The sequence below is a fragment of the Crocodylus siamensis genome, chromosome 2 (genome assembly GCF_052110815.1).
Source record: "Crocodylus siamensis isolate JL-2025a chromosome 2, ASM5211081v1, whole genome shotgun sequence".
Classification (NCBI taxonomy): Eukaryota; Metazoa; Chordata; order Crocodylia; family Crocodylidae; genus Crocodylus; species Crocodylus siamensis.
The window spans coordinates 125372592-125387044 of NC_143396.1; the positions used below are offsets into that span (position 1 = coordinate 125372592).

Below are 14453 nucleotides of genomic sequence, written 5' to 3' on the forward strand. Positions count from 1 at the left end.
AATGCACTGCAGTTGGTAAACACTGTAGCAAATGCAAAAGATTCAATCACTTTGCAAGAGTTTGCGGAAAGGAGTAGGATGCATCACACCAGAAACAGCAGGTGCATGGTCTGTGCAATGAGAAAGAGGAAGAATTCCTCACTGGCACAATGCAAGAAGAAGTTAATTCTTCTGAGTGTTGGACAATCACCATGAACACCAATGAACTAATGGTAACCTTTAAATTAGATACAGGGGCACAATTGGAGTACTGTGTCCAGTTCTGGGCACTGCACTTCAGGAGGGATGTGGACAACATGGAGAGGGTCCAGAGGAGGGCCACCCACATATGCAGGGGGCAGCAGAGCAGGCCCTATAAGGAAAGGCTAAGGGACCTGAACCTGTTCAGCCTCCACAAGGGAAGGCTGAGGGGGGATCTAGTGGCCGTTTACAAACTAGTCAGGGGGGACAAGCAGGCACTGGGGGAGTCCCTGTTCCCCTGAGAGCTACCAGGAGTAACTAGAAATAACGGTCACAAGCTGGCAGAGGATAGATTCAGGATAGATATCAGGAGGTGCCACTTCACTGTCAGGGTGGCTAGGATCTGGAACCAACTTCCAGGAGAAGTGGTGCTGGCTCCTACGCAGGTGGGGCTTTAAGAGGAGGCTAGATGAACACCTTGCCGGGGTCCTTTGACACCAGTACTCTTTCCTGCCATGGCAGGGGGTCAGACATGATGATCTGCTCAGGCCCCTTCTGACCCTACTAACTATGACTATGAATGTCAATGTAATTCCAGAATACATTATTCAAAAAATGATAACTAAACCTGTGTACTATGAGAATAAGAAAGTGAAACTTAGAGCATATAATGGGAACATGATTGCAACCAAGGGTGTTTGTTCACTGCATGTTAGAGATAAGGGTAATATAGTAAAAGTTCAGTTTATAACAGTCTCAGGAAAGCTGGTACCAATTATTCAGTTGTAAACGTGTAAAACTCTAGGTTTGATTACGAGAACGTATGCCACTGAGGGACTAGAAAGCAAGAACATAGAAGAGTTTTATGCTATGTTTCAAGGCATAGGGGAACTGTCAACTGAGTACAAGATAGGATTAAGAGAACCAAAAACTCTGAACATATATGCTCCAAGAGATGTTTCCCTTGTATTAAGGGAGAAACTGAAAAAGGAATTAGATAGATCACTTAACATGGACATAGTAGAAAAAGTAGAACAACCAACTGATCATAACAGGAAAAAAAGATGGATCCTTGAAATTGTGTATGGATCCTAAGCAAATGAACAGGTACATCAAAAAGGAACATTTTCCTATTTCCACCAGGGAAGAGGTTTTTGGCAATGTGGCAGAAGCTGAATTAGGGGTGGGCAATTATTTTGGGTGGAGGGCTGTTTACTGAGTTTTGGCAAGCTTTCGAGGGCTGTATAGGTAGTCTTGCCCCTTGACAGGTGCCCTGTCCCCTGGTCACCACCTCGGGACGGGAAGTCCCACTCCTAATCTCTGATCTTTGCCACAGGAAGTCCGTCTCTTTGCCCCTGGAAATACTCCTTTTGGAAAAAGGGTTTGCTATCTTAGCATAAGGGAAAAAACAAATTATATACTAAAAATCGAACACCCATAATAATATATTTTAATTTAATTATAAATATATATTTTTGTCCTGACTTGTGTGTATTTGTGCTGTACATGTAGAAGTGATTGCATGAAAGCTCAAAATGCAGTCTTATGCTTGTATATTGTGTCAGGGCTGTCAGGGGGTATGGGTGGGTAGCTGTGAGGTTTGTGGGGGTGGTGTGGATGTGGGTGGGTGGGTATGGGGGGTTTGTGGGGATGTGTGGGGAGGAGGGTGTGCCTTTGGGGTTTTCAGGAGGAGTTTGAGGGTTTGCAGGAAGGTTCAAGGCTTGCCTGTCCAAGCTGAATGGCAGCAGCAGTGGCAGCAGCAGCTGGACAGAAACTGCTGCTTGGTGTGGGGAAAAGCTGTCCCTCCCCCTCGCCACCACTGGGCAGTTTTTGGTGTGGCTGCTCAGAGCCCGCACTGCACCAGGCTGCCCTGTGGCTCCTTCACTGCCATCTTTGAGCTGCCCTGCAGCTGCTTCACACTGTTACCACTGCCACTCTGTGCAGTCAAGCGGCAGCGATGATGGAGCCATAGAACAGCTCTGCACAGTGTGGGCTCTGGACATCTGCACCAAAAACTACCCCATGGTGTCAAGGACAAGGGTCCACTTTCCCCCACGTTGAGCATCAGTAAGCCCAGAGCTGGTGCTGGGGTCCAGACTCAGCAGTGGTGGCACAGGAGAGAAACTGTGGGGGAAAAGTACCACCCTCCCGTTGCTGGCACTTCCTAGTGCAGCCACTCAGAGCCTGCGTGGGGCTGCCCTGTATCTGCTCTGCACTGACACTGCTGCCCTGCAGGGCAGCCCAGAGGTAGAAGTGACACGGTGAAGATGTAGGGCAACCCCGCATGGGCTTCAGGTGGCTGGACCAAGAAGTGCCAGTGAGCGGGAGGGAGAGGGGCCACTTTCTCCCCATGCTGAGCAGCAGTTTGTCCCACACTGTCTCTGATCAGCCCAGACAGGTGAGCACAGGGCATGCAGGGTTCGGGCTGCGTACACTGGTTCAAGCCTGTACCACGCAGCTGGGGCAGAGGGCACTGGGAATAAGCAGATGTGCAGGAGCACAGTGACAGCTGCACGGGAGCACAGGTCCATGCTGGTGTCCCAGGGCCAGCACTGGCAGGGCACAGAGCAGGCCAGCAAGAGCGTGGGGTCCCAGCCATCAGGGACTCTATGGAGCTAGGGCAGCTCCCCTGTCTCCCTGCTAGTGCAGCCCAGCCCAGCTCCATAGACCCTTGCCAGCCCACACCCCACTCTCCTGCCATCCCACTCTGAGCCCCACCAGTGCTGGCCCCAGGACACTGGCACAGGCCCCACACTCTTGCACACCTGCTCACTTCCACCTCCTCCCACTCCACGCTGCTGCTTTTCCTACTTTCCTGCCTACCCACCTGCCACTCCTGCACCATGTGGCTTCCAGCTGCATGGCCATGACAGCAGGACTCAGCAGAGCTGGCCTAGCCCCAAGGACTGAGGCAATCACCCATGGTCTCCAACCTCTCCACCCCCCTACCCCCGCCCTTCTTACCTGAATTCCCGCTCTGGTGCAGGCAGGCATGAACAGCCTCATGATCCCAGGCCAGAAGCCTCTGCTAGGTAGGGGCTTCGAGTTGGGGAGGGGGGGTCATGGCTGGGCAGGTCTTGCTGCTGCTGGGTTCTGCCATGCCTTCCCCTGGGTCCTACTGCCCCTGTCTCCTGTCATCTTTGATAGGCAGCCAGGGCCAGTTAAATATTAATTTTCTAAACTTTTTAGGGGCCCCATGGGCCACACAGTACGACCTGTTGGGCTAGATCTGGCCCACGGGCCATATTTTGCCCATCCCTGAGCTAAATATTTCTCCTCTCTGGATGCCTCTTCTTGCCAAGTTTTGCCAAGTTCCCCAAGAAAAGAATAGCACTAGATTATGTACTTTCAATACACCCTTTGGAAGGTATTGTTTTTGTAGGCTTCCTTTTGGCCTGTATTTTGCATCTGAAGTATTTCACAGAAAGGTGCAACATGTTTTTGAAAGTTTTGCTGGAACTATGGTTTACATTGATGCTGTATTAATTTGGGGAAATACAATGGAAGAACATGACTTGAGGCTAAGAAATGCACTAGAAAGACGTTAAAAAGCAGGTTTGAAACTGAACATTCAAAAATGCAAATTCAGGGTTACAGAAATAACATATCTGGGAGAAAAACTTTCTGAGAAAGGGATACAAATTGATCCTGCACGTGTTAAAGCCATTACATAAATGCCACCACCTACAGGTAAGGAAGGAGTGCAAAGATTACTAGAAATCATCAATTTTGTCAGGAAATATCTACCTAAGTTAGCAGAGCAGACCAAACACCTTAGATCACTCCTACAAAAGAATGCTCAGTGGATATGGGAACATGAACATGAAGGAAAAAATAATGAAAGCTCCAGTACTAAAATAACATGATCCTAAAAGACCCATTAAATTGTCAACAGATGCTTCTAAAGAAGGTAATGGAGCAGCTTTGCTTCAAAAACAGGGGGATAGTTGGAGACCAGTAGCATATGTATCTGGGGCACTCTCCAAGTCAGAGTGCCTATATGCAAAAATTGAGAAAAAAAGTTTAAGAAAATTGAAGAAAAGAAAAGTTTAAGGCTGTAAGAAATTTCATATATTCATCTATGAAAACCTTGCAATAGCTGAAATTGATCATAAAACTTTGGTAACTATAGCAAAGAAAAGGTTATTAGACATGCCACCCAGATTACAGAGTCTTTTCTTGCAACTGCAGATGTATGATCTAGACATACAACACACGCCAGGAAAACATCTATTGCAGATAAAACATTTATTACAGATGAACATTTATGGCAGAAATGTTATCCAGAGCATATGACACAATGAGAAATTCCAGAATTCCAGACTCAGACATAGTACATGTTAATCTAATTAAAAATGTGATTTTTGTCACAGGTAAAATGTGGGCACAAATTGCAGAAGCTAGTGCTCAGGGCACCATACTGCAAAAAGTGCAAAAAGTTACCCACAATTCAATGGTCTGGTGGAAAATGCAGTACAAATAGTGAAGACATTGTTGAAAAAAGCTACAGATTCACACACCAATGTTTACCTGTCACTCTTAAATTACAGAGCAACACTCATGAAACATTGATTATCCTCAGCAGAAATGCTGTTTCACAGGAAACTCAAAATCAGGCTGCCAAATTTTGTGGATGATGCTCATCAGAATGAAAGCAAGATGTGAAAACATTTTAAAAAATCAACAAACTTAAACAAAAATGGTACTATGACAGAGGTTTCAGGGAGTTACCACAACTGCACAACAAAGATATGGTGCTTAGTTCAGATGGACAAATATGGAAACAAAAAAGCACTAGTTTCCCATCAAGTACCTCCAAGATCCTATAACGTAGTCACACCAGAAGGACAGGTGTTAAGAAGGAATAGACTACACTTGTAGCTCATAAAGGGGTGAAAAGAAGCTGCATTATAAGATTTGCCAAAGGAAAAAGAGCTAACAACAAAGCAACAAGAAATGACAGGGGAGATCGAAAATGGCAAAGTGTGACACATTTGAACAAGGAAACCAAATAAGAACTGAACCAATAAACAGGGACCTACAAAATTCATGGTGGAAATGGGGTGCAATGTGGTTCCCTTAATCTTGCAGGTTCTCCCACACACCCCTTCCCTCATTGATTGGTGGGGGGTCCATGCTTGTGGCTTGCTCATGATCAGTGAGGAGGTGAATACTGAGGCTTTAAATACGGCACCATTTTTGCCTCCTGCCACTGATTGGCTGAGAGGCCCTGGACAGACCTGCTTTCTGCTGCTGACTGGTGGGGAGGCAAATATGGTGTCATGTTTAAAACCATGGTTTTAGCTTCCCTGATGATCAGGAGGGAGCAGCAGGGGTCTTCACTAATCAGCAGCGAGGTGGGGGAGACAAGTGGCGAGATATGCACAGGGGAACATGCAAGATTAAAGGAATTGCTGCGCACTCTACTTCCATAGTGAATCCAGTAGGTCTCTACCAATAAGGATTGAGAATGCAGAGAATATGAGATCATTTAGAGATAAAAAGCCAACACAAAGACTAATGGAGACCTGTTAAAATGTGCTTTAACAATGGGTTGAACTAAACTCCCAATGCTAGTATTACATGGGGATATGTTACATGTAAAGGGGGAAAATGTGTGGATACCTTTAAGAATGTTATGTATAAGTTGTTATATCTGCCCAGGAAGTGGGGTAGGGAACCACAGGGAACAGTAGATCAGCAGGCTAAGAAGGCTGCCTGCATAAACAAGCTTTATTCTATAAGTTTAACTCCTTGGTCTTTTGAAAACAACACACACCCAGCAGCATCAGACACCATCTGTGGACTTGGGTGGGGCTCCTGCCACACTGGGTGGTGGCAGCAGTATCAGCTGTGGATACTGTGGGCAGGTTCAGGAGCCCAGACAGAATCTGCCAGTGCATCCACAGCTGACCTGCCACCCTTCCCTCTTGGTGCAAGCTCCAGCAGCATCAGCCATGGACCCAGGCAGGATCTGCTGCTGCTGTGCCAGGCACCTCTCTCTCTATCTCTTCTTTTCTCTCAGTCTCCCTCCCAACCCTTCCCTCCTTTTCCACCTCTCCCTCCCTCCAGAACCTTGCTGAAATTGTAGTTTTCCAGGAGCCCCAAAACTCAGCTGGAGATCTATATGGAAGTCCATGTCTGTGTCCACAGCTGAGTGTCAGGGCTCCTGGCAAACTACAGCTTCAGCCAGGTTCTGGAGGGAGGGTGGGGGAGAAAAGAGAGAGAAAGGGGAGAGAGAGAAGGGGGTGCAGAGAAGAGAGAGAGAAAGAAGAGAAGAGAGAGAGGAAAGAGATAAGAGAAAGAAGACAGAAAAAAGAGATGGAAAAAGGAGAGGAGAGAGAGAGAAGAGAGACAGAGAAGGGACAGAGAGAGGAGAGGAGAGGAGGAGATGGACAGACAGGGTAAGAGACAGAGAGACAGACAGACAAAGATGGATGTTGCCCTTGACAGGTCTCCAAAACTCATTAATTGTCCCTCCTGCTGAGCCCACCCCTGCTCTAGACTCAGCCCCAGGACTTGTTGTTTGTCTCTAGCAGGTCACTGAGAGCAGTCACTGAGATGAGCACAAAAAGCTGCCTCACAGGCAGAATTTCCAGTCAGGAACATGTCAACATGCTCAGGCAGATGGTACTATTTCAGCCCTATCTTCCACATGTAGAGAAGACTATATTAAGGCAAACCCTCATCTCTAAAGCCTCTGACTTTTCTTTCTCCTTCTCACAGGTATTTGCATACCAATAACTGAAAGCATCCTAACTCCTCACATCCCAGCTCTGGAAGGGCCACGCAACAAGAAAAATGGCCATTATTCTAGCAAGGACTTTGAATGGCAGAATCTGGGAAGGCCGCAGTCTAAGCTTTCACACCTAAAAGGTAGGATTGTGTTTGTGGTACCATTGGTTCATTCATCTATCGGGTAAAAAAGTACATGAATGTAGTTTAGGTCAATTTACAATAAGTTTTTTTTATGAAAGGTTGGAAGTTCTTGAATTATCACCATCTATATATCTCCAGAGTTCACAGGCCACAAACTACAAACTTTTTTGCTTTCGTATATTAGCTGCAGTCTCCGCACCTGGAATAGTATTTGTTTATGAGCTATTTGTATTTGTAGGTATGAAAGGGCATTTTCTGGCATTTTGGGAGGAGAGGAAGTGGGCAGTCTGACTTCTTTTAAAGGTCTTCCGACAGAAATCCATGCTTTTGTGGTCATAGTGCTCAATATGAGATTTCTTCCTTCTCAGACATGAGAATAGGCCATACTGATCACATCCTTGAACTTTTCCAACTATTGTAATTCCTCTCTTGCCTTGATTTTTATGGCCTTCCAATACCTCTAGATGAGCATCATATTCCTTCTTTCTTATTTGCCATTGAACTAAACTCCACTGAAGCTGTTTTTCAGCTTTTCTCAGGCACTGAAATACCTTGGTTGTTTTTTAGGACATGAAGGGGACCCCTGCTTACGCTCATCTGACTGCATTGAGGGGCACTGCTGTGCTCGCCATTTCTGGACCAAAATTTGCAAACCTGTGTTACAGCAGGGGGAGGTGTGCACCAAGCAACGCAAGAAGGGCTCCCACAGCCTGGAGATTTTCCAGCGATGTGACTGTGATAAAGGGCTCTCTTGCAAAGTATGGAAAGATGCCACCTCTTCTTCTAAATCAAGACTTCATGTGTGTCAGAAGATCTGAACAAGGATTAGGAAAATATTACTAACAGACTGTGAATTTGTGTATTTAATGCATTACAGCCTGGTGGGAAATGAAGATTGTACATAAAAACAGAATGGCTAAAGTAACAATTGTGGTAGGAATAGAAATCACCCCAGTCTGCACTTGTTCTGAGTTGGTGGTATATGCGATAGCAGCTGGAGTTTTCCATTGTGCAACTTTTTTGTGTAAATAATGATGACAGTTTGCGGGGAAATGCTATTATACAAGCACAATGGAAATTATTGACATTTGCAATGCCGCATGGTCGCATGACTTTTGAAGGGTTCAGTGTTAGGGATGCGGTAAGTGTCCTCCATGGTAATGACTGCTAAATAAATTCTATGCATATTCCAACAGAAACCAGTGATTTACAGCAAAACTTGTCTGTCAACTCATTATGGGCTACTAAAATCATAGTGATAAAGCTGCAGCTGTTAGAGATTACAATAATAGTTACTGTGAATGTCCATACACCTTGCTGTTCAGGGCTGTCTTCTGACAGAAGGAAAGTACTCCTGCAGGGCAAGAGTGCTGGATTTTGCAGGCTCCTGTGCAAATGGCAAAATCTCATCATGTAGGATTTCAAGGCAGCACAAGAAGTGGCAGTTCCTCTAATCAGAGGCATTTAAACAGGGTTTTGTTTAATATATATATGCCTATCTATATAAACTGAAATGCTTTATTCAGTTCATTTTCATTTACCATAATTAGTCATTTGTATTTGTCTTGGTTTACTGCTAGCATACTTTGGACTGAACACTTAAAGCATATATATACTTGACGAGTCCAGAGTAATATGCATTCATTTTCTCATTAGTCCTAGTAAATATTATTTTTCTTGCCAGAATTCTTACATTATGGATAAATTCATAAAGCTGGTCATTTTTTTTTCTTCTGGTTTTTTTTTTTTTTTTTGGAAAGTTACAAGCATCTGAGTATGGAGAGTTATAGCAAACTTTGCTTTTCAAGCTCTGTTGCAATGAGTTGCAAAAACTGTTTTGCAATGATAATAGATTTTTCCAGCACCTGCTGTTATTTGACTGGATTGCTACTAAGTCAAAGTTTTTACGCTATACTAGTAGAAATACGTTTTTATCATAAGTCTGTTTCATCTTTGGTTTGGAGATGCTAGAATGGATTTCCTTTGTATGGACAGCAAAAGCAACAACAACAAAAAGAGTTGGCTTTTGCAAGTATCTCATCAGCTCTCCATCATAAAGGTATACTGACGTGTGACATGTTGAGAACCATCATGGGATTTGACACAACAACTGAGACTGAAACAAGAACATATTCTGGTTGAATGCATGCTATGGGTTTGAATACTGGCATGACTAAAGGAATCATGCTGATTATGTTGGCTAAAGAAATCTGCTGACTTACCTACTGTGTTCATGAACTAGCTAAAAGATATCCTCAACCCTCTGATGTTTATCTTTTCACCTCCTCCTGTGTTACTCATATATTTGCAAGAGTGATAATCTAAGTAAACATAACTAAAGATTGGGGTTCCTTTTTCAGAATCTGATTATATAATTAACCTACTAAATTATCTATTTCTGCATTTTGTAAAGCAATGTCTCTCTGCTTTTGTTAATGTTTCATTCAATTGGAGTACACCAGTAGGTAATTGAATCATAAAACCAACTTTGGGATTTGTTTCTATCTTTAAGGTACCTTTCCGCTCCCCTTTACATCTCTACATTGGTGATTAATTTACAAATAGTGGTTCATTTACTCCTTCTGATTCAGGGTGGTGTCAATTTAACACTTCTTAAGTGACATTAAAATGCAAGCAGATGCAGTTGAGCATGTTAAGTATTCTCCTGATGTTGCAGAGTTGTTCCTTTTCAGGCAAGGTCTATCTCCTAACGGTACTAACTTTAATAGGTCACTGCATTCCAAGGATTTGCAACCGTTGCAAGTGAACCTGTAACACCACCCTACCATATATTCACTTTAATACATGCCAGTGATTGGCAACTGTTGCAAGTGGACTTGTAACAAGGCCTTTACCAGACATCAAATCTGAATTATACTTCCTGTACCTCTGATAATGACCTAAACTCCAACATATATCAGATTAAGGAAATTGATTTATTAGGATATTTTAAAATTTTCCAGTCAATATTTTTATTGATTTTAAAGAAATGGTCTCTAGAGAAAGATTCTTGTATTCCCCCAGAAGTGAAGGTCTGATTCTGCTCTCACTGCCACTAGTTCTACATTTTGTATATTTACTTCTCTGCGCTGCAAGAGAAAACAGAAATTAGGCCAGAAAATTACCTAATTTGGACCTAGATTCAAAATGTAGAGGTACAATTCTTTGACCCTTACTTACATTGTAGCATCACATACACAAAAATAGTCTCATTGATGACTTTGGTGAGGCTACTGGTATGCATAAGTGTTATTACTCAGTGTTGGTAAGTGATTGTAATATTGGGTCCCAGCACTGGTTTTTACACGTTTCCATTTCCCCCCCCCACAATTTTAGTATTTGGAATAATTTATTTACCGGAAATGTTTTATGAGATGTATTTTCTAATAGAAATATTTCTTACATAAGGCTTTGTAGCAGAATATATTTGCAGCCTATTGACTTTGTAATTTAGAAAAAAAATGTATAATAAGATTAAATATATTAAATATCATGGTTTTTCCCCAAATATTCTATCCATGTTCCTTGCCAGCTGCTTAAGAGTAGACTTTTTAAAAAAGGAATGCATTGAGACATTTGCTCAGCATTTCAAACCGTGAATATTTGAAAATCATGAGTCAGGTTCCCACAGATTATAAGGCTGATTTAAAAAAAATCCAAGAGAGCTTTTAAAGTAATACCTTTGAGGATTTTGGCCTTCTAGTTTTAAGGTGCATTTGGTTCAGGGTTTCAAGCTTTTTTGGCAAGCACAAGGTGTAAGGCCATCTTTTTTTAAAATTAAACCTTGAGTTTTCATGCAACCTCTTGATTCCAGCAGCTGGGTTTTCAACAAACCTCTAAATATAATGACACTTGGCAACAGTTTTTTCTGTATAGTCTGATACCTAAGTCAATAAAAATTTTGCTTTTCACTTTAATGCACAGATCTAAACCTCCCATATTTAGCTGATCATGAAATAAACATCAGGCTTCTACTTTTGAATTAATTGAATATTTATTTTTACACTCGGTGGAATTTATACTAGTTAGTCTCTCATATATCTTTGGTGTCACTTAATATAAAACTAATTTATATATGAACTGTGTAACTTTTCTACATGTGTATCAAATTCAGAATAAAACAAAAGAACAGACAGTCAATATACATTGACCTATGAAGCAAGACAATGCAGATGATAAATAGCCTAGCTATATTGTCCTCAAAATGTGTCACACTAATATTAGTTACATCACATAAATGCAGGTTGTCAGATATGTAGTTACAAAATTGTGAAAAGAAAGATAAGTACCTAATATAAACACTAAATATGACACAGTGGAATATATTTCCACTAAAATTTTACTAATAATCTGCTAATTTCTGGTCTTGGTGGAATCCATGCAGAGCTGGTATATCAAAGGCAGTACCAACGTATGGGCAACTAGTCATTTCTACTGTGCCTACAGCTTTTTGAATTTGTCATTTGAAAGCATTAGTTTGAATGAATTTTTACATAAAAGTTTGTAGAATGCAATCATAATGGTATAAAACCAAGTAGTTTTCTCATTTGCTATTTGTATTCATTATTTAGACCCTAACCATTCTATTATTTAGAAAAATTCCTGTCTTAATTTTAACACCTGCACCTCCCCTTATCCTTAGTGGGGATTTGGTTGCTCAGCACTTTTGAAAATAAAACTAATCCTGCAGTCAAGGAGCAGAAGCAGTTCACACACACACACACACACACACACACACACAAATAATGACTAGATTTTAGTCTACAAGGGGCTTTTGACCCTTTCAGTCATCTTTGTTTCCTCCCTTCCTTCCTTGTTCCTCATCACAACTGCATGGCCCACAAAATTGTTTTTTCTGGTATTGAATATTCTTTGAGGAAAACCTGGAAAATGAGATCTACTAGCAAAAAAAAAAAGAAGCCATTTTCCATCAAGAGAAGAAGTTTAAGTTCATTACCAGGAGAAACTCAGGACACAGAAACACCAAGCTATGTCCAAAGGTTGGCTGATCTGGGGAGAACTCTACAATGCAGTGGCAGCAGATTCTTGCTGGGACACTATCAGGCACTCCCTGCCACACACACACACACACCTCCAAATCAGAAGTACAATATTGAAAACACACCAGGGTCATCCCAGTAGCTGCTTTCAAGCACCCTGGAGATTCAGATCTTGAGAGTGGCTGCAGAAGCACGTTCAAGAGAGCCTCAGTAGTATATTTCAGGATTTGAAGAGTAGCTCTTGAATTGGGTGGGTAGTGTCTTCCTGGGGACATCCAGCCAGAACTTACCACAGGTATCATGTAGACATACTCTTTGATGTTTATAGATCTTCTGAACATAAGCACCTTGTCTATAGTACACAGTCGTGCCCCAGTATAGTTAAAATGGCCCAATCCCAACCCCATTCCAGGCCACTGTGGATGCAGTTATATTGCTTAAAATCTTTATAGTGGTATAACTCCAGACAGATATCATTTCAGCTATACTAGGGCTTTACTGTTAGCACTATTTTGTATTGAAATATAAATAAATTAAATAATCACACCTCTAATCAAAATAATTCTACTGGTAAAAGCTTCAAGGGTAAGCAGGCTGAAGAAAAGCAGTGTTGTCTTTCTAAGTTTCCAGACAGAGACTGAAATAAAAGCTCTGAGAGAGACATGAACTGTCCTATTTAATTAAGAGTGTGTTAATGCTAAAAAGCAAATGTCAGGATTTTAAACGCCATTGTGAACTATTGTACTGATCTGATTAGCAGGACTGTTCAGCTGATGGGCCTTTTTTATTGTAGTTTAATATAGTGATAGATACAAGACTGTATTTAAAAAGTTCATTGCTAAAAACAGCACCTCCAGATAAATGACGTGGCCTGTCTCCATTCCTACCTTGGGTTTTTCCTCAAGAGTTTTCCCTTCTTTCTATTAAAGGCCAATTCCCCATGCTACTGAATAACAGCACCTTGCCTTTCATTTTCCCTTTCCCATCTCTGTACTCTACCACTGTGCTGTATCACTACTCAAGGCAGCACAGTAGAAGAAAGGGATACCAAGTGGCTGAAGGGAGGAGAGAAGCACAGAGCCAACCAAGGGCGTGCGGTATGGAAGACAGAGGCTTTACAATCTAAACTCCCTACCCCAAATCCTAAGATTAGGGGGAAGAGTGGGAAGGGAGCTACTAATGTGATAACCCAATCTTACTGCCACTCCTCCAGGGCATAGGGAAAGCTAAAAGGGCTGATAGGACAGAAAGGGCACAATGGGCATTAGGATGGGATTTGTAAAAACAAAGAGTTTCATCCCTGCAAAATTGCCACATCAGCTTTGCCCCATGCCAACATAGACCATATGTGCCTTCCCTCCTTAGCCAAACTCTAGTGTTTTCAGAGATTTTGGTTGTTGTCAAAACCCTTCAGAAATCCAGCGTGGGCCATGTAAGCTAAGACCATAGCTCTCAGGTGACCTAGGATTCCCAGTCTACTTCCTTCCACTGAAAGATAGCCGAGAGGGAAGGAAGAGAAGAAAGCAGGAGGTTTTTGCTGTGCTGCAGAATTCCCTCTGATCCCAGAGCTATTATTTTGAGTACCACTGCTGTCACTGACTCTGATGGATCTGCAGCCTAAAACAGAGCTCACGGAATATTTGTTTGTTCTGGCAGTTCTTTGTTATTTTTGGAGCTGCTATTGTTATTGCACAAATGTCAATTACTTATTTACAAATGTCTGTTACGAATAAAGTCTGCTTTGTATGGTACCAGCTTGCTGCCTGATTATTTAGAGATGGTTTGCTGCACGCCAGCTTCCCAAAGCAGAGGAATACTTCTTTTAGTGAAGGTAAACAAGTGAAGTAATGCTTTTTAAATAAAACATATAAACATTTGAGCAGTACTAGCTATTGTAGCAATAGAGATATTGAGAAAAAAAACCCCCAAACAAGCAGTTTGTTGTGATGTATTAACAAAATGCTTCTTGGCTTCCTGTGATCAGAGGCCTAGCAAAGAATGTCTTGCCTTGAAAAGCTTATCTAACTTTATCCCAACTACATAGTTGGTCTAATAAAAGATATCATCCTAATGCCTTTCTTCAAAAACATTATCATTTTGAGTGCAGCATAGGGCTAATTATTGGCAGTCCTGTACTTAGTCTAAAAACTACTTGCTTAAAGAATTTAAAAGTTAACATTGTTCAAAATTTAGTATTGCAAACCATTACTACAGAAAAAATGGACCTTCTAAACTGGATAAAGATGAGTGCTCCCATAATAAGGGATTGAAAAGACAAGTCAAATTCATCTCTGCTTTAATGTCATTGAAATTAAGAATTTAAATTAGCTTCATGCTTGTAGAGACCAAAGTGTAGCTATGCATGTATGTTCCTGCAGATTGTGTCTCTGATGC

General features: G+C 42.0%; 1 protein-coding gene across 2 annotated transcripts in view; it reads left to right on the forward strand.

Moving 5' to 3' along the window:
* DKK2 (dickkopf Wnt signaling pathway inhibitor 2) overlaps window positions 1-13810 on the forward strand; it is an 84740-nt gene extending 70930 nt beyond the window's left edge. For both annotated transcript variants that reach the window (XM_090036743.1, XM_090036744.1), the window contains 2 exons: window positions 6907-7056; window positions 7627-13810. In XM_090036743.1, coding sequence (XP_089892869.1) covers window positions 6907-7056; window positions 7627-7877 — 401 coding nt within the window. In that variant the 3' untranslated portion in view covers window positions 7878-13810. The remainder of the gene's footprint in view (window positions 1-6906; window positions 7057-7626) is intronic.
* The last annotated feature ends 643 nt before the right edge of the window (window positions 13811-14453 follow it).